The 20,921-nt window shown below is 41.4% G+C and overlaps 1 protein-coding gene across 4 annotated transcripts in view; it reads right to left on the minus strand.

Moving 5' to 3' along the window:
- LOC103176851 (disco-interacting protein 2 homolog A) overlaps positions 1 to 20,551 on the minus strand; it is a 122,021-nt gene extending 101,470 nt beyond the window's left edge. For all 4 annotated transcript variants that reach the window (XM_007890645.2, XM_007890644.2, XM_007890643.2 and 1 more), the window contains exon 1: positions 20,262 to 20,551. In XM_007890645.2, the coding sequence (XP_007888836.1) occupies positions 20,262 to 20,340 (79 nt within the window). In that variant the 5' untranslated portion in view covers positions 20,341 to 20,551. The remainder of the gene's footprint in view (positions 1 to 20,261) is intronic.
- Between the last annotated feature and the right edge of the window lie 370 nt (positions 20,552 to 20,921).

Below are 20,921 nucleotides of genomic sequence, written 5' to 3' on the forward strand. Positions count from 1 at the left end.
ACTAATCAAGAGAAAATGTCTGTCTGTCTAACCAATTGATGTGAGACATGATTTATACTTCATCAGAAAGGTCTTGTATGGGGGAGTATCATGGGCATANTTTTTGTAGGGTGGAGGGGAGGGGGCGGAATCTCCTATCGTGACCTAAACAAGCTCATCACACATGTGCGGACTTCAACCACGAGTCCTCCCAACCAGGATGTGTGCAAATATGTGAACAAGGGATGTTAACCAGTTCAATAGCAAATTTTCCTAATCTTAAGGGATAAATATGCTTAAGAAACAAAGATCAAGCCTTTCAAGGACAAATAAAAACACCAGGCGAAAGAGAGAAGGCTGTTTAAATTAAACTGGATGCAAACATAGCTGCAATGGGGACAGCTAGTATATGAATAAAAGAGAAAAAAACTGCAGATGTTGCAAATCTGAAATAAAAACAGAAGTCGCTGAGAACAATCAGCAGGTCTGGCAGCATCTATGGAGAGAGGAAAGTGACAAAAGGTTATCAACCTGAAACATTAAGTCAGTTCTTTGAACAAATTCCTATGGGACAGCAGCTTTGACTTAATAAGACCATTACTGCAGAGAAGTTTTATTTGTCACAAATTTTGGTCTTGGTAGTTGTTTTACTGGTCCCTGACGAAAGGTCATCAATCTGAAACTTTTCTCACTTTTCTCTCTCCATAGATGCTGGCTGACCTGCTGACCCAACTGTCCAGCGCCTTGGGACGTCCTCCCGACGTGAAAGGCGCTCTATAAATGGAATCTTGTTGTTGTTGAGTGTTCCCAGCGACTTCTGTTTTTATTTCTAATATATGAATGTTCATCATCCATGTGCATCTTTAAAATCCATTCCAAATGGAAAGTAGGCTAAGCAGCCTGGCTGAATTGGGAGCACTCTCGTCTCCGTATCAGAAGATTCAGGTACCGAGACCTTGAACTTATTCTAGAGTCCAGTGCAGTGCTGGGGATGGGAGTGTCAGAGGTGCCAACCTTCAAATGAGATGTTAAACAGTGTTCTAGTCTGCCTGTTCAGGTCGACATTTCTCCCGGTGTCCTGGCCAACAATCGCCAGATTTTTTTTAAAAAATGGTCATTCACTTTGTGGCTGTTTGTGGAACATTGCTACATGCAAATTGGCTGCTGTGTTCACGTACAAAATATATACAGTCATTACATTTTACAGTGCTTTGAGATTGCTTGACAACATGATAATGTATTACATCAATGCAAGGATTATTTATAAAAACCAAATACAGTAAATCTGATTGAATACATAATAGCAATGGAAACAGTCCTGAAATGGGTCCTTTTTAGTAGCACAAAGGCTCCAAAAACCTGATAGTCCAGTAAATTGGTGCAAAAACATTCTTTGACACGGTTTTCAGACAACGGCCCACACTCGTCAACTCACAAATGCCAAGATCTTGTTCTCAGCAAGAACAGATACCACACATTTCCACAAAAGAACAGGGAACAATTAATAGCAAAATTACCTGCTTGATTTCTTGGCTATGGAACTGGGTATGTAATTATAGCTAAAATAGTACAGCAGCATGATGAACATTTACTCAATTCCATCTGACACAAAAGCCAACAACAACATTCAGCAGCAATAGCGCTAGTTAAGCGGCTTTAAGAGTCTTAATCCACAGCAATGTCTTACCTGCAAGGATAGTTAGGGAAACCAAAATAGAAAATACAATAGTTGTACAGTAATATCAATAAAAAATCAAGTTAATTTTTTGCTGCTATTTCAATAACTTTCCTTCCACTAAATAAATTACGGCAGCAATATGTTCAGCACTTAGAATATTCTCCCAATCAAGACAGTTTTATCCTCCAAAATGATGCACAAAATCTTAAAATTAATTTCTCGCTAACCCCTACAGGACCCAATACAACACTATCTTCATTCACTTAAATGCACAGCCACAGAAATCCAAAGTATCCTGACCAAGCTAACGCACTTGAGCGCCTTTGCTTTGCCTGACACACAGGTCTACAATGCACTCCTCAGGCTTTGCAACTCCGAACCTGCAATACCCATCCCCCACCCACCCACCACCACACTACAAGAGCGGATTATGACATTAGTGAGAGTGTTTCACAATACTATGGTGCTCCACATACTATTGTAGTCTTTTGGCTGCTAGTCAATATCACTAGATAGTTAAAGCTAACTGTTGGAATGTGACGACTTTAGTGAGAAATACCAGAACTAATTGTGTAGTCAGTAACAATAGGATTCCACATTCCTGCCAACAATGACAGACATTTCTCTAACCTTTTAAACACAAAATATACATTAACTGTATTGCAAATCACAATTAAAAGAAAGTTTTGACATTTGATTTGATTGTTTTGAGAATCGCTGTATACGGTTCAACAGATGTGTTTGTATTATTGATGAACCAAACTCAGTGGTCTAAATAATTCTAATAAAACAATCTTGCTTTTCCATAACAACAACAAAATTACATTTATATAGCACCTTTCACGTCGGAAGGACGTCCCAAGGTGATACTGTCCGCGCCTGAGGTGAGGAGGCGCTGACGGGAACCAATCAGGAGAGCCTCGGTCTTGTTGACGTTTTTGTTGAAGAAAGTTAGCTCTTATCCAGGACTTGATGTCTGACAGACATTGTGTCAGGTCAGCAGTGGTCCTGGTGTCAAGGTAGCGGCAGAGAGGTAGAGTTGGGTGTCATCCACATAAATGTGGAAGTTGACCCCATGTCTGCAGATGATGTCACCAAGAGGGAGCATATAGATATTGAAGAAGAGGGGACCAAGGACAGAGCTCTGAGGAATGCCGCACGAGACAGTTCTGGGGCTAAAGGAGAAGCCATTTGAGGAGATGAAATGCAGGCGGTGTGAGAGGTATGATCTGAACCAATCAAGGACAGCGCCGTGGAGGTTGAGGTGAGAGGAGAGGCGGTGGATGAGGATAGAGTGGTTGACGGTGTCGAAAGCAGCAAAGAGGTCAAGGAGGACGACGAGGCAGAGGGAGCCCTGGTCGCAGGTGGAGAGGATATCATTAGACACTTTGACCAGGGCAGTTTCTGTGCTGTGGGCAGCACGGAAGCCCAATTGGAGGGGTTCGAGAAGGGAGTGGCGGGAGAGGAAGGAGCGAAGCTGAGAAGCAACAACTCACAACATAGTTAAAACACCTCAAAACCATTTACATCAAATACTTTCAAGTTTAATTTCAGTAAAATATGGCAAATGAAAGTTAAAAATAACTGTACATTAACATTCAAAAAATTACTAACCAATATAGATTTGGCATTATGCATTATAGTTACGAGGAAAGCTAATGAAGTGGTAATTTGAAGCATAGTATACAGCAGTTGTGCAGTAGAGTACACTCCTGATACAGGAAAATCCCTATTTGCCTTTTTTCTTCTCTCTTTCCAAATTTTACTCAAACATGACACTTAGTTTAGATAAGTAGTACAGTTATCAACTATAGAAAGGAAGCCAGCTACTCCAGAAAGAAAGCTTAGTTTGTGCAACAACCTGATCTGAAACTCAGCTCCAAACTGCCACGTTGGCTGAAATCACATTTATACTCCAAAATGCTGCAATTGAAATACAGATTTCAGACTTCTAATTTTACATTCAATGTTTAATTTAAAGATTTTATTACCAGAAGTATCAACAGTAAAACTTCAACAACAAGAACTTGCATTTATGTTGCACCCTTCACGCAAGATAGTGCCTCTGAACACTGTTTTATATGTTTACAGCGTCTTACAAGGGCTTGCATTCTAGGGAATGGACCTTTAAAACAAATTTCATATTTTACAAACGTAATACCTACATAATTAAAAATGGTCAATTTGTTATGCAACGAGAATATAAAAAGGCAATTTCAAAGTAACACAGGTAATGTACCAAACAATTATTTATAATCTCCTCTGCAGAATTAAACTCATCCTCACCTTACTTACAACCTTTACCCACTTAAATAGCGTAAAAGAGAGATAAGAAGGGAAAAACATCAGTTGTAACAAAGAGCATTGTTTGTTTGGGTTTGAATGGCAGACTGTGTTCCAGGTGGAGTCACTGAAGGCAGGAAGCAGTCACAAAAATAGGAAGAGGCTCAGGTTTAAACGAGACGTGTTAACAGGAACTACAGCCAAAATACAAAGAGAAACGGAAATACTAATTGCAGTATTTCAAGTGCATGAATCATAGAATTATACAGCACAGAAAGAGACCATTCGGCCCTTCGTGTCTGGGCCGGCTCTTTGAAAAGAGCTATCCAAATCAATCCCACTCCCCCGCTCTCTCACCTTAGCCCTGCAAACTTGTCCTCCCCAAATGAACAACACGAAGAATTCAGCATACACCAATGCACCATTTTCATCATTACCAGGACATCCTCCCTTGCCTTGTAACCCCTCCTCCATGTTACTTCTTACTGGGGTGAGAAAAAGCCCAGAAATCTTTGTGTACTGGACGCATTGAATACATAAGCATTTTAATTCCCCAAATCTTTTTAATTTTTAAAAGTATATTACACCTGATAGAAATGAAGTCTGTACAAATGAATCAAGCTGTACAAATGAATGAGGGAACAGCAAGCATAGCAACAAACGTGTTCCATCATTAGCAGTTATGATTTGACACAGCTTTTCCTCCATACTGGAGAATATTGTCAAAGTTTGACATTTAGAGGGTACATATTTGATGACAAAGGATGTTTTTTAAAAAAAAATCAAAGATACTCTGAGGAGTGATTCCAGATCAATCTACAACAAAAAAATCATTTTCAATTTCAAACTTTCCACATCAAAGCTCAAAGAACTTCACAAGCGACAGGTATAAAATGTAGCAATTGATTTTGTAGGCAAACATGATAATGATTTGAACAGGTGAGATAAATGATCAATTTATAACAAATAAATACATTTGTACAACACTTTTCAGCATCCCAATTCAGTCAGGGATTTGGACCTGAGCAGAGAGTTGAGAGGGGTGGAGAGCAGGGAGGGTAGTGGTAGCGGGGTGACTAAAGGCATGGTCGAAGAGGAGGGGCTTGAGACATTCCTTGAAGGAGGCAAGGGAGTGAGCAAGGCAAAGGGACTGTGGGAGAGAGTTCTAGAGGTTAAAGGCCTGACCGCCGACGGTCGAGCAGAGGATGTGGAGCAGGCCGGAGCCTTCAGAGTGGAGAGAGTGGGTGGGTTGATATAGCAGGTTAGCTGATCACAGAGGTATGAAGGAGCAAGGCTGTGGAGGGCTTTGAAGGTGAAGAGGAGGATTTTGAACTCTACCTTCTTGGGGATGGGGAGCTGAGTAAACATCTCAGCCAAAAAAGTATATCTCTAACAAAGCAGCACTTCCCAGGCTGCGAGGAAATTTCCTTCTTCAGAAATGCTCCAGACTTAGATTCAAATTAAAAAAACAAGACAAGTGACAATTTCATAACACGACAGGCATGTTCACAGATCAGCTCAAGGTCCGCCAATCAAACAAAGCTATCATTCCAGTAATTGCAATTAGTTCAGAACACACTAAAAATCATCAGTATTCAACATATAGATGATATTTAGTGTCAACCTGACTCATCTGGTAGCCTTCTCAACTCTATGTCAGAAGATTCTGGGATCAAGCTCCACATTGGGACTTTAAGCTCATAGGTAAGGCTGACACTCCAATGCAGTGCCACGGAGCGCTGCTTTATTGGATTTGCCGCATTTTGGATGACAAGCCTGCTTAAGTGGATTTAAAAAAATGAATTGGACAATTCAAAGTGAAGGGAGTTTTCCCAGTGTCTTAACCAACAATCATACAAATAAAAATGGGTTATTTACTTCATGTCTATTTGTGCAAATTTGCTGTGTAAAATTTGGCTGCTGTATTTGCCTGCAAATGTACAGTCACGGCACTTTACAATAAAAAAAATCTTTGAAGTGCTTTAAAACATTTTGATGGTGTGTTAAGGTTATTATTGGCAAGAAAATTCAATAACTTGCAAATTATCCACTTTGTTCTTCCATCCCTACCAAAATGGTACAAATTAAAAATATCAACATTGGCATGTTATCCTAGCAAACTACTGACTTTTCAATTTCCTGGTGCTCACACGCAATTTGAGAGGCAAGCCATCTGTATAGCCTGGTCACCATACCACTATTCTTAATCCACCTTAAATATCTCACACATGGCACAAAATCTCCTCCTAAAGAGCACAAGATTTTTTAGAGTTATCAATGAGACACACACAAACATACACAAGAGTCTTTTTGTGGCGATGGAAGAGAAATTAAACTAGTCTCTACTTGTCTGAACAAAACTGCACTGTTTCTTTTCCAGCTGTTAGGGCAAAAAGGCCAGATTTTAGATGCTGCTGGAGGAGAAATAATTTCATTGAGCATTCTCCAAATTTTCTGACACAGCCACATTCAATAATTGTGTTCAAGGAGAATGAAGATACACAAAAATATTCATAAGTCAGAATTCATAGCCTTGACTGCTTCCTGGAAAAATTGGTAGAGGAAGGTCAAAAGGGCTTCAAAAACTTAAATTCACTTGGTATGAGCTCAAACAATTGGTGATGACCAGGTCAAGAATATTTAAGACCACTAATAAGTCATGAAGTTCAAAAAGTAAAGGGAGGCAGTAACAAGCAAGTTAAATGCTATATCTACCATTAAAAGACGACAATAAAAAAACACGAATGTTTGAACTGAAACTGAAGGTTCACTGACCAAAAGAAACCACCAGCAGAAAAAAAACGCAACACATTCCAACTTTGAAGGATGCAGAAAATATTCAGCTCTCGCTTTTGTTTTTTTATTAATACAGTAGAATTTGACAGCAACATGTTACCTTTATAAATGTAGTAAATGTTTTTATAAATTCGGTGAATACAATAACTTACTGTTTTTCATTAATGTAGAATTGTGTTTATCTGTGGGGCTTTCTTGATGTTTCATTATTTTTTAATTTCCATTTTTCCACAATTTATCCACAGATCCTATGACACGTACATCCAGCACATACCACTATAAAATGAATTGCAAATCACTGCTTAGATCCGCTACACACAGCACTAGTCTAGTATAAGCAATGAGGAAATTGAATTGGACAGACTCGCTGGAGGTTGCCGGGAGCAGACAATTGAGCAGCAAAATCTGGATCCGGATATTAGTGAGCAAATCATCAAGACAACAGGAAAGACCAAGATATTCACCAAGGACCAAATCACCACATTTTTAAAATAGGTCAAAGATTAAATAATCTTAAAGGGTTCTTCTTTGATCTGCAGGGAATGCAAGTCCACTGTCACATGCCAATATCAAAACATTTAACAAAAGAACTTGAAGTTTTAAACCACCTTCTCTTATCAAAAGTCTCAAACATCATAGGAAATTAATATAAAATGTTAGCAAATTGGCAGCCATTTTGCATCAACAGATTACACAAACAGCCATGAAATGAACCACCACTTTATCAGGAGGGCTGCTGGCCAGATCACTGGGAGAAACTCCTTTCTCTTTTTTGTTTGTGTAAAGGTCCTGAACAGGCAGATGGAACCTCAGTTGAACGTCTCATTTAAAGTCTGACATTGCAGCATTGCTGCTGTACTGAACTAGAATATCAACTTAGTCTGTGAGCTCAAAGGATCTCTGCTCTGTGGCAGAAAGTTGAAGACCCATGTTGGTGGATGGAACTCATGCGCTGGAAATTTGCTGCATTAGTGGATGGGCCATCCTATGAATTAGAAGTTAAAACAATAATATTAGATGTTAAACCAATAATAATCCTTGCACTTGATATAGCTCCTTATATCAAATGCAATATTATTATTATTATGCAATCTGCCGGTTCAGGTGCGCATTAAAGATTCTGTGGCACTATTTGAAAATAAAGGGAATTTCTCCCGGTTTCCTGATCAATGATCCCCCAGATAAAATTGGTCATTCACTTCATGGCTGTTTGTGGGACATTGCTATGAGTAAATTAGCTGCCGTGTTCACATAAAAATCACAGTCACTACTTTACAGTATATCCTGTGAAGTATTTTGAAATATCCTCTTGATGTTCAAGATAATATATCACATGTAAAGATTATTATAAAGGCATAAAGTGGGGCTTTGAACTCATGACTTTCCGATGCCAAGGCGAGACTGCTTTCGCCTGAACCAATCTGAACTTCCCCAAGTCATCAGGGGTACTCTCACTTTCTATATGTTTATTGGGTTGTGAAACAAACTAAGGTACCATCTAAATAACCAAGACCTCAACATCTTTTATTCCATTGCTCCAAACCCATGCTCAATAACTCCCATCATTCATTTATAATTGTAAATATGCTCAGTTTAATTTTGTGAGATTTAAATAGGTGTCACATGCCATCATTTTAATATTCACCCTTGGTCTTTCAATAGCTATGCTTGCAAACCGTTATCCTGCTTGAATAATGCTGACACAAACTATTTAGAGAATGAACGAATCATGCGTGGAACCAGGGAATCCAGCGGTAATCAGCAAAATGTCCTGTTCCCCTACCTACATGTTAGTGAATGGAATCCCTCTGATTAATGCACAAAATTGGATTTTAGAAGGGGCCCATGCCTTAATATGGTGCAGACAACCACACTCAGCACTTTTTGAAATCAAGTTATTGCTTAGAGTTTTTTTTTTGCTATCTTAACATCATTTTTCATTTGTTTTTGAAAAATGTATGAAGCATGTGGTGTGAAAGGTGCAGCTTGACAACTTCCATAACCTCCTGCATTCAATTTGACCTTGTATTCTGTGAAGTGTCAGCAGTCTCCTTCAGGACCTTGAAAGGCCATATGGCAAAAAAAATCAGCAGTACCGTGACTTTTCACTGCCAAAAGAATACCAGTAACAGTCACTGGAACACTAACAAGTCATCTCACTGGAATGATCTCCCTGGTAATCTGAGCTTTTTGAAAATGCTTTTGAGATAAGCAAAATAATTAGCTTCTAACTTCTTTAATCAGCTTAAGTTCTTCTAGATCAGCATCTCTCTGTGCTCAGGCTCCTTATAGTGGTCCCAAAGATAGGCTGCATAATGATAACAAGACGTTTCCTAGCAGTTTATGAACATGATAGAATTTCACTGCACACCTGCCAGAAGCCTATAAATCAATCATACTGAACAAAATCTAAACATATCACCTTCCAAATATGTATCTAAATCTGTGGTTTGGTACTTTGTCATGCAGAAAATATCTTCCATAAAATATCTACTAAAGGTTTTACCAAACTGCCTTGCAGAAATTAAGCAGTGAACTTACCTGCAAACTACCCCATCCCACAATTATTTGAAAGTTAAATGAACTAGTAATTTGTTCTCCCACCTTTGCCCTCCATGCCCTTGGTACACAAGTCCAACATTTTTTACCATGATTAAGCATAAAATCCACAGTACTACCATAATCTACGCTGCAGTACTTTATTCCATCACTGTGACTGACCTACCCAGTCTGCCACAGTGGGTTGACTCGATTTCGACATTCCTTTGTCAACCCTTGGAGCTAACTCAGCTGACAAAACATGAGAGTAGAAAACATGTTCTTGCTATTTTCCTAAAGCACGCTTCCACATTTTTAAGAAATGGATTGCTAATGATAATGAAACATGGTTTAAACAATCCAACAGCATACCTCAAGCATTGCTCAGGGCTACAATAATAATTCTTGTTACATTGCTTGTGGTTTCAGTGCCTCTTGCAATAAGAACCAAGTTTCTTCCCCACCCACCCGAACACTCAAGTAACACAACCCCTTGGGCTACTTAAAACCTTACGATTCTGAAGCTCAATTGATCATGAAACTTCATATGAAAACTTCATACTTAACAAATCACAGTCCACACCATCTCACTACTATACTTTCTCCATGTCTCCCCCCAAACGCGCCCCCCCACCCACAAAAAATACATTTTACAAAAACCAATGTGAAGCACCCAGCTATAATCTGCCATGGCTGCACATCATGTTTGAACTCCGAGCACTATGTGAGAATTGAGGGCCCAAGACCGATTCAGAATCTCACATACGGGAGAGTGGCCAAGTAAACTTGGCCAACAGCATGATCCCTGAGCTCTTCAAGCACACATGCTTAGAAACCATTCAACATAGCACAGGAGGAAGCCAGAGAATAAAAATGAAGGAGAAGAGAAGAGAGCGTTTAATTTCTTTTTTAAAAAAACTATTAATGGTAGTTTGATGTTGCCTACCAATATAATAATTGCATTTGATATAGCACCTTTGACGTCAGGGTGACATATCAAAGTGCATTGGAGGATATAATGCAAGGTATAATGACCATTCTGTAAGCAAATGTCACTCCTGGAGAATGGTAGATTCTATTATACTTTTGCTCTACTCAGTGGACCAAAGTAATACTTACTCTTACTGCACCTGTGGTATAACAACAACAAGATTCCATTTATAGAGCGCCTTTCACGTCGGGAGGACGTCCCAAGGCGCTGTACAGTTGGGTCAGGACCCAAGCAAGGGGGAAATGGTCAGGGTGAGGGTAGGGAAGGGAGGGAGCGAGGAGGCGGTAGAGAGTCGAGAGGGGAGCTGAAGGCACGGTCAAAGAGAAAGGTCTTGAGACCGGCCTTGAAGGAGGAAAGGGAGGAAGCAAGGCAAAGGCACTGGGGGATAGAGTTACAGAGCCTAGGAGCTGAAGGCCCGGCCACCGATGGTAGGGCGGTTGGGGCAGGGGATGTGGAGCAGATGTGGATGTGGAGCCAGAGGAACGGAGGGTACGGGCGGGTAGGGAGGGGGATAGTAGGTCAGAGAGGTAGGAGGGAGCAAGGCCGTGAATGGCCTTGTAGGTGAGGATGAGGATCTTGAATTCGATCCTCTGGGGGATGGGGAGCCAGTGGAGGCGAGCGAGGGTGGGAGTGATGTGGTCCCGAAGCCTGGTGCGGGACAGTACACGAGCTGCAGAGTTCTGAATGACCTGCAGCTTGTGGAGGGAATATAATAAAATAATATAAATTTGGTTACTCAATCCACAACTGTTTGTAGGACACTGCTGTGCGCAATTGCCTGCCATATTTCGTTCACAAAATAGTCATACGGTCAATTCACTTCATAGTATATTCAGCGAAGCGCTTTGAGACGCCTTGATAAGGTGCTATATCAAATGCAAGAATTATAATTATTATCTATACTAACAAAGACAAAATGTCTGTCTGTGTGTCTGCCATGAACACAATAACCGATTGACGTAGAGACACGATTTATACCTCATCAGAAAGATCTTGCATGGGGGAGCGCCATGGCATATTTCTGGGTTATTGGATCTTTTTTTCTGGGATCTCCTATCGTTTGATGAGCTTTATTAAAAAAATGCTTTAAGCCCCCAAAAAGGTATGCATGGTATTCTGCAACAAAGTAGCAACAGAGGTCACACACCATTCTACTAATAAAGACAAAATGTCTGTCAGCGTGTTAGGAGTACTCTCACGGAGTCCTCCCAGTTGGACTCCTCCCAAAAGGATATGTATGCAAATATGTGAACATGGGATGCTAATGAGTTCAATAGCACATTTTCTTAATCTTAAAGGATAGAGATGCCTAAAAAGCAAAGACCAAGCTTTTCAAGGGCAAATAAAAATGCCAAACGAAAGAGAAGACCTATTAAATGAAACTGATCGCAAGAGTAGCTGCAAAGGGTACAGCTAGTTATTATAAGGATTGAAACTGTGAATGCTATGCCAACCAGAGCTTAACTCTGGGTTTGTGTGCTGTGGAATCTGAGCTGAAACTGTTGTATGGTAGGAAAGAAAATGGCAGGCGTTTTAAAATTATTCTTCATGAATATAATCTTTACATTTGGCAAGTGTCATATTATCGAAATGTCTCAAAACGCTTCATGGGATTCACTGTAACGGACAGTGACTATGTATTTGCAGTCAACCCCACAGCCAATTTATGCAAAATATGTCCCATTAGCAGAAAGGAAGTGAACATCCAATTTTATCTGGAGGATTTTTGCTTGGGAACTCCCTTCTCTTTCAAATAGTGCCATGAGGTCTTCAACCTTGGTTTAATTTCTCATCCGAAGGATAGCACCTCTGACAATGCAGCACTCCCACAGCTCTGGGGTATCAGGCTACACTACGAGCTTAAAGTCCTCACGGGGAGTTTGAATCCACAAAGTTCTGACTCAAAAGTCAAGATTGCTACTAACAGACAGGTGTACAGCCAGCATGGACCAATTCCACATCCATTCAATGGAAATGGAAAAGTAATGGAAAAGTTAGAAACTTAAGTTTTGAATGTGTACAGACACCTGGATCGTTGGGATAGACACCTAACATGAGGAAAGAAATAGAAGTATCCCTGAAAAGTATCTCAAAATCTACCAATAGACTGTCTACACCAGAGGACTGGAGGATATCTAGTGTAATTTGGTCTCAATATTAAAATCACAAGTTATTATTTTTAAAAACTTCGACATTCATCGAAAAAATAACTGATTAATTGAATAAGGAGAATCTCATACACATAATTTACTTGATTTTACTAGTTTTAGAAACAATTGAGAAAAAACATCTGAAGTTTGTAATTAAAAATTTGTGGCATGGATTTGGTAGCAAATTGGCTTAACATAAGAAAACATATGATTAGAAAATGCAATAACACAGGAACACTGGAATTTTGTATTTCTAGATATATTCACGTTAGATTCCTGCTCTATGGTCTATTCACAAAGTAGATAAAATAATACATTGATTGCAATCAATTGTTAACAACAATTAATAACTCCTTTAAAAATTGAAGGGGCATCTTGTTAACAGAAATATATTATGAGAAGATAACAAACTAATAAAATATTTTACAAAACAATAGTCTTTGTAGGACAACTGATCCATCTGTGGAATGCAGCTAGTCTTGGTGAAATAAAATAAATTGGAATTTTAGTTTGGCAGCCTAAATTTATTGTGACTTCAGCCAATTTCCTGCCTTGACGACATTGTCAGAAAATATTTGGAAAGAACGCATTAAATTTCTTTCTGACAATTCATCCTTTTTAATTAAAAAGAACACCAAAAACTTCCATCCAATATCTTTACATTGTTATCGCAATGAAACTCTCTCAACCTGTAAGTAGATAATTGGTTTGAAATTAGAAAAACATAAGAAAAACATATTAAGCCAAACAAAGAAATTACTTGAAAATTTGAGTGGATGTGCCCATCGTTGTGCTTCACTAACTTCCAACTAAAAACCAAGATATACATTTTTGTCTATTGGTTGCATGTCTGACGTAATCGGTTAGTCCAATGAGCCACGTATGAAGCCATTCAAAATTAGATTCAATCAGTTATTCGCTCTCTCAGCTCTGGGTTAAAACTTTGTGGGTTGTGCCCTAAATGAAAACTTGAACGTATAGACTAGCCTCCAAATTCGAAGTCCAACAACATAGAATTATACAGCACAGAAGGAGGCCATTCGGCCCAGCGCGCCCGTGCCAGCTCTTTGGAAAAGCTATCAAACTAGTCCCACTCCCTCACTCTTAACCCTGCAAATGTTTCCTTTTCAAGTACCGATCCAATTCTCTTTTGAAAGCTAGTATCGAGTCTGCTTCCAACACCTTTTCAGGAAATCCATCCCAGATATTAACAACTCTCCCGATAAAAAAATTTTCCTGGTCTCCCCTCTGGTTCTTTTGCCAATTATGTTAAATCTGTGTCCTCTGGTTACCGACCACCCCCCAGAGGAAACAGTTTCTACTTTTCTTTATCAAAGCCCCTCATAATCAAGTCTTCCTTAACCTTCTCTGCTCTAAGGATAACAAGCCCAGACTCTTGAGTCTCTCCACTTAACTTAGATCTCTCATCCTTTGTATCATTCTGGTAAGTTTCCTTTGCACGTTTTCCAAGGCCCTGACATCCTGCCTAAAGTGTGGTGCACAGAATTGGACACAATACTCCAGCTGATGCCTAACAATGCAACTCATATATAAAAATGTCATGGGTTCACACATGTACAAACTAAAACCAAAAGGGAGCAAGCATTTTCTAAGCAAAAAGGTGACATATTAACGATGCAGTACCTTTCGATATCCTCCTGACTTGAAAGATACTATATAAATGTAGATTTCTTGTTGCTGTCATGGTACCCCACCATCAACAACTTCATTTAAAGCGCTCTTCTTATGATCAGAATCAATTCAACCCTGTGTGGCGGGCTCGATAATCCAGGCAGGTTGCGGTACTCCAAGGCCCTAGTGATAACAGAACAGCCTGCCTAGCTTGTCAGCAGGTTTTGGAGAAACACACTAGTCACTGGGGGCAGGGATTCTTCCCTTTTGACTTCTGTTGATTCTGCAAAGCAAAGCCCTAAATGGGTAGGATGATCTGAGCAGGACAAACAGCAAAAGCTTGCCAGACAATGTTCTCAATGGCAAGTCATGAGGTTTTAGCTAGTTCAGAACCAGCAGTACCCCAATGCACACTCTGGGGTCCCCCAGCCTTGGCTCTTGCAAAATCTGCACTCAATACTTTTGAGAAGTCAGAAAGCAGGGTTCGTCCTTCCTGGAAGAAAGTGCACTTTTCCTTCCAAGTATAGGAAAATTCCTAGGTGTAGATGGCACACATATTTAATGGCCTTGTTTGGATACTAGTAAGAATAGTTTCTGCATGTGTGACACCCAGTTGACAAACAAAACAAACTTACTCACATGCTCAGAAGTATCACTGGATACTTCATTCACTGAAGTATCAAAAATGTTGATGGTCTAACACTTATGGATCTGCAAAGTAGGATTGCTCTCGGATTTGATCCATGTATGAGTATCATCTGAACTTGAACTTCACACTAATATCCCTTTTGAACTTTGATGAGCAAAGACATTTGAAATCCCTCAATAGCCCCATATTGTGGGCTTGTTGGTGAACAAATGTCCACCTATGTGATACCAACCTTTTGTTTAAAAAAAAGCACCAAGTTGTGAAATGACTACTCAACAGTTTTGTAAGCCGAACGTTTTTTTAAAAAAAACAGGAACTTGTATTTATAGAGTCCCTCCTGGATAGAATCCCAGAGCGCTTGAAAGATATTTAAAATACATTTTAAAATAAATAAAACAGCATTCTCTGCTGTTTCTGGTCTAGCCTGCTAGTTAGCTACTCAATATTTCCAGTAGCTGTCCAGTTATTCATAACTGGAAAATCATGTTTTTCTTGACCGTTCTCCACACACATGTTTACATTAATTATGTTAATCATGCTGATCACATTCCATTGGACTCCCAAAGGCATCAAAACCAATGAACTGAAACCATTGCAAGAATTGATAAAATTCTTTTTGGAATGGTTCTTGAAGGAATTCATATCTGTCTCAATTTCTGTATTCAATTCTCACTGGTAAACCAATAGCAATGCTGTATGGGTAACCCAATTAACAGCCATCCTTGTGCAATGAACACTTCAATGGCAAATTAATTTCAAGTGCAGGATATCCTATATAAGAATAAGGCTTATGGAGAGAAAAACATCCAACAACAATTTACATTTATATAGCGCCCCTCACGCAGGGTATCATCCCGGAACTTTTGACAGTGGCGGAGCATGATGCCGAGCCGGGGTAAGGTGACCATAGGCACAGCTGAAGAAGAAGATTTTCAGGCGTGACCTGAAAATGGAGAAGGAGGGGGCAGGCAGAGGGATGGAGGAGTACTCCAGAGATTCGGGCGTAGTTGCTGAAAGTGTGGCCGCCAATGGTGAAATGGATTGCATGATGGACAAACAGGAGTCCAGGGCCAGTCAAGCAGAGCCCCGGGTTGGGGAAAAAAGGTTGGAGAGGTAGGGAAGTGGAATCCTGTAGCTCAGTGGTTAGAACACATGCTTCGCAAGTTTGAATCCTGGCAAGACAAAACGTTGGGCAGGTTTTCTTATTCCACACGCCTCTGTTTACCTAGAAGTAAGTAGTAATCCGGTTGTTAGTCAATTGGCAGATCGCTTTTCCTGGGCTAATAATTCCTTCAAAAAGAAAAAAAATTTGGTCACTCAATCCACAACTGTTTCCGGGACACGGCTGTGCACAATTAGCTACAGCGTTTTGCCACAAAACATAGTCAATTTACTTTACAGTATATGCTGTGAAACATGTTGAGACTTCTCGAAGACGTGATAAGGCACTATATCAAATGCAAAGATTATTGTTATTACATTAATATTGCGTAACTGGGGCAGGGATTCTTCCCACTCAGCTGTTGTTAACCCTGCAAGCTAAAGCCCTAATGGGCAGTCCTAGCTGGACAAACAACAGGAAGCTTGCCAGACAGTGCATTCAAAGGCAAGCTATGTGGTTTTAGCTGGTTAAACTCAGGAGTACATCAACTCACACTCTAGAGTGCTCAGGCCTCAGCTCTTGCCAACCTGTGTCTAAAACTCTCCAGAATTAGGTAAGCAGGATGTGCATTCCATTCCAAACACGGGAATTTCCATGTGTAGGTAGCATGCATTGAACTTCGTCTGCTGTGGAAAATCTTAAGCATGGAAATGAGTTACTGCATGTGTCAGCCAGGTGTTCAACCCCACAAAAAATATTGAATAGATCAATCTGTTTGACTCCACTCAAATCCTTCATATGAGCAATCAGTGACCAAGGTGCTCCTCAACATTTGATTCCCAGGTGGAATAAGTTGGTTGTCAAGGCCCCACAGCATGAATTAAAAGTGTAACCAGCTAAACTCACGTATCATGGTTCTGTGAACATTGTCTGACAAGCTTACAATTGCTTTTCTAGCTATAACCAAACTATCGGTTATGGTTTTTGCTTGAAGGTTAACAGGAGCCAAGCAGGAAGAATTCTTGCAGGTCTGTCTCTCTAAGACCTTACGACACATCAGGACTGGATAGTATGTGATCAACAGTGTCATGGAGCACTAGCGGCCCACGTGGCTCAGAAATTAAATGAATGAGACCACCACAAAGTATCAACTTGATTTCGATATTCCATTGCCAGGCATGTCACAACATGGAGCCATCTGAGCCCTAAGGAAACCTACCTACCTCACCTCCAGGATAGTCACTAGTTGGGCATTAGACATCCAATAAGCATAGGTTTGAGCTCTCACTAAGTCTACAGTGGATAGCAGGTACCAGGAACTCGGTGCAAGCCTTTTGGTGAGCCGCATAACTTAACACAAATTGGGTGACATTGTCGGCAGGACCATCGCCCCGTCCAGCAACTCATCCATCAAGAAATAGTCCCACTAGTTGGAAGTTATGTCGCCTTCAAACAATTAGTGTCATGGTTAACTAAAGCAAAGAGCAATACATTTATGATGATATCTACATAAACAATTTCCACTTAACAAATTGATTCTCAATATATCTGCATCATTTGCAGTGTACCCATCAATCCACCAATGTCACCACAACCCATGCAGTCAATAGTCACATTAAACAACAGAGGTTTCCAACCAACAACAAAATTACATTTGTATAGCACATTTCATGTTTCGCCCACAAATATACAGTCAATTCACTTTACAGCATATTCTGTGAAGCACTTTGAGACATCTAGAAGATGTGAAAAGCGCTATGTCAAATGCAAGGATTATAGTATGTCAGGAGGATGTCCCAAGGCACTGGACAATACAGTCAAACTGAAAACACAGTAAACTGTGCCTGCATTAAGAAAATCATACTATGACAGTAATAGCAAACCTATGGCATCCCAAAATGGCACATAAAGTCACTTTGGGGTAGCCTCCAGGACTACAGTCCATTGAGCGGTAGTTTGCCTCCATGAATGCCTCATTCAAACTGGTAGACCATTCATTTTTTATTAAATAAAGTTTTCACATTTGTTTATTCATGACAGCACAAAACATAACAACTGATCAGGTTTTATTCCTTTTTGGTATAGAAGTATTAAAAACAACAGTCAATGATTTTAAGTCAGTAATCAAGTCTTGGGGGGGTGGGGCGGGGGTTGGAAGGGTGAGAAATCAGATCATTCAGTTTGGTTCAGTGTCAAACTGCTGCTTGAATAGCTGCCAAATCGTTTATTAAGCTTATTTAACTCATTCTCCTGTGTCCATTGTTCTATTACAAAGAGCAAGTTTGCACTGAATGTGTCTCTTTTCTTACAGCAATTGATGGTCTCAGGTGGAAAAACTGCAATTTTAATTCATCTTATTATTTCAAAACTTCTAAAAGCTCTTCACAGATAAGGAAATTCGGTCATGGCCATTTAACAGGGATTTTATTCTTGCTTGAATCAGATCACAGAAAACATGATTGAAACAATATTTGGCTCCTCTACCTATTCTCTCACACCTCACCTATCCTCCCTTCTAATTCCAACTGTGAGGAGATGCTGGATTTCCTTGAGACCAAAATCAAGGGGATCCACTCTTGGTGACATCATCCACAGACATGGGGTCAACTTCCACATGTGTGCGGATGACACCCAACTCTATCCTTCTGCCTCCACCCTCAACTCCAGGATCGCTGCTATCCTGACAGAATGTCTGTCAGACATGAAGTTCTGGATGAGAGCTAACTTTCTAAAGTTGAACGTCAACAAGACTGAGATTCTCCTGATTAGCTCCACATCAGCGACTCTACACCTCAGGCACTCGCACCATCCATCTATCTCATTGAGCCAGTCCCTCTGCTCAGCAGACTCCAGCCTGCTCTGTGTTCCCCGCTCGGCCCACCCCACCATCCGCCTCTCTGCCCTCACCCTTTGGAACTCCATTTCCTTGCCTCCTTCAAGGCACATCTTAAGATCCTCCTTTTCAACAGTGCCTTCAGCCACCCTCCTATCCTGCTCCCTGCCCCGGTCCAAATCCCTGACTGTCCAGTGCCTTGGGACATCCTCCCGACCCGAATTTAATCTTATAATGTATTTGATCTTAAGCATTCTGCAAGGTAAGGTATACTTAGTATGCAACTTAGGTGTCAGGTTGGATCGCCAGTTATCCTTTCTTCCACCTCCGCCACATTGCCTGTCTCCAACAATACTGCCCCAAAAGCTGCCGAAACCCTTGTCCATGCCTTTGTCACCTCTCGGACAGACTACTCTAACGCCCTACTTGCCGGTCTCCTCATCTCCACTATTCACAAAATTCAGCTCATTCAAAACTCCACCTCCTGCATTCTCACCCGCACCAAACTTCATAAATCGATTACTTCAGTCCTTGCCAAATTCTACTGCTTCGCTGTCACAGAGCAGACTGACTTCACGATCCTCACTATAGTGTTTAAATCCCTCCATTCCTTGGCACCTTCCTATCACTCTAACTTACTCTCTCCTCACAGCAGTACCCACTGCCTCCACTCTATTGGGTCCAGTCTCCTCCATATCCCCCGAATGCTCTGCTCCACCATTGGTGGCCGTGCCTTCAGCCACTATGCCTCGAAATTTTGGAACTCCCTCCCTCAACCCTCTTTCCCCATCTTCAGGGCGTGGAAGGTGCTGTATAAATGCAAGTTGCTGTATAAAATCTGAAAATTCATACCGACAGCTTTTCAGATTTTTCCATGCAATTGTTTTTGACTGATATAGATACCAGCAGAGGTTGTGATGTATAAAATGGTATGAAACTACATTGAATAATTCCCATTATTTTATAGACAGCTATATAAGAGACCAATTTACATTCTATTTTGGAACTTACTGCCCGCAAAGGCAAAATAACTGGACATTTAACATCAATTGCCATCTTATGCCGTCCTTTTAACACTCATTCCATCATAATGACACATGTTGCATTTATGGACATAACTTGGGTAGGTCACAACATCATTTGATACGAACAAACCCACGTTTGAGGCAGGGAACCTCCTGAGTGTTGTCACACGTTCAGTAACCGAACACTTGTCGGAAGCTAAATGAGGGAAGCCCGGTATCTGGCAGGGAAAGCCGCCCGTCTTCATTAAAACTCAACACCAATTGCACACTTACCCCGCACGCAAGTTGCTTCCCCAACGCATACGCGTATCGCAACTTGTCATTCCCCTTCCTCTGCTCCTCCTTCCTCCTCCATCTCGACATGTCCTTTAGGCACCCGCTTCCCCGGCGTTAAACACACGTAGGAATACAAGAGAAAACGAGCCGAGACGGGCCAGTGGGACATACCCTCTCCCACTGAATCAGCTGCTTTTATACTCGGTTTGCACCGATTTCCTCTCCGTCTCGCGGAAGCTCGCGACGCCGGGTGTCGGCCACACAAAACTGGGCATCTCCCGGTCTCCTTCCCCCGCCCCTCCTCCTCCCCGTTTCCCACTCCTTCTTACCTTCGGAGAGCTCGAGTTCGAGCTCGGCAAGTTTGAGCCTCACGTCGGCAGGGAGGCTGGGCGCTTCCATGCTGGCCATACCCACTCCCCTCGCTGACTCGCGTCTTTCGGCGACCCTCCGTCTCTCACGCTAACCTTGGTGCTGCCATAGCCCAGCACGCGCTTTCCCCTCCGCCCACTACTTGCGCGCGCTCGTGCGTGCGCCAATCAGTCAGGCAGTGCAGCTGACCAACCGCCCTCCGCGCGCCACAGCTCGAGCTCGACCTGTCCAACCGTCGCACGCGCGCCTCCCCTGCATCTCCGCAGCGCTTCTCTGATTGGCACCCGCCCCTCCCCCGAACAACCCGCCCCTGGATCAGCTGATGAAAAAGGACGCCTTCCCATTGGCTGGTTTATATAAAACTGCCCCGCCCTCGATTGCTGCCCAGACAAACGTGCCGGTGACCTGGGCGTCCGGTCTCTGGTGCAGAGACGTTTAAAAAGGCTGATGTGCGCTACCTCAGGCTGAGGTAAGATAGTCGGTCAAATGAACAATTTCTCACAGTACCCGTCAGAAAGAATAGGTACTGAGATTCCCTTCCAATGAGAAGGTTGTGGGTCAAAGCTCTCCCCCCCCCCCCGCCATCGGGTCTTGGCTTTGAGCTCACACAGTTCAGGCTG

This window comes from Callorhinchus milii, unplaced genomic scaffold (assembly GCF_018977255.1).
Source record: "Callorhinchus milii isolate IMCB2004 unplaced genomic scaffold, IMCB_Cmil_1.0 Scaffold6, whole genome shotgun sequence".
Taxonomy (NCBI): domain Eukaryota; kingdom Metazoa; phylum Chordata; class Chondrichthyes; order Chimaeriformes; family Callorhinchidae; genus Callorhinchus; species Callorhinchus milii.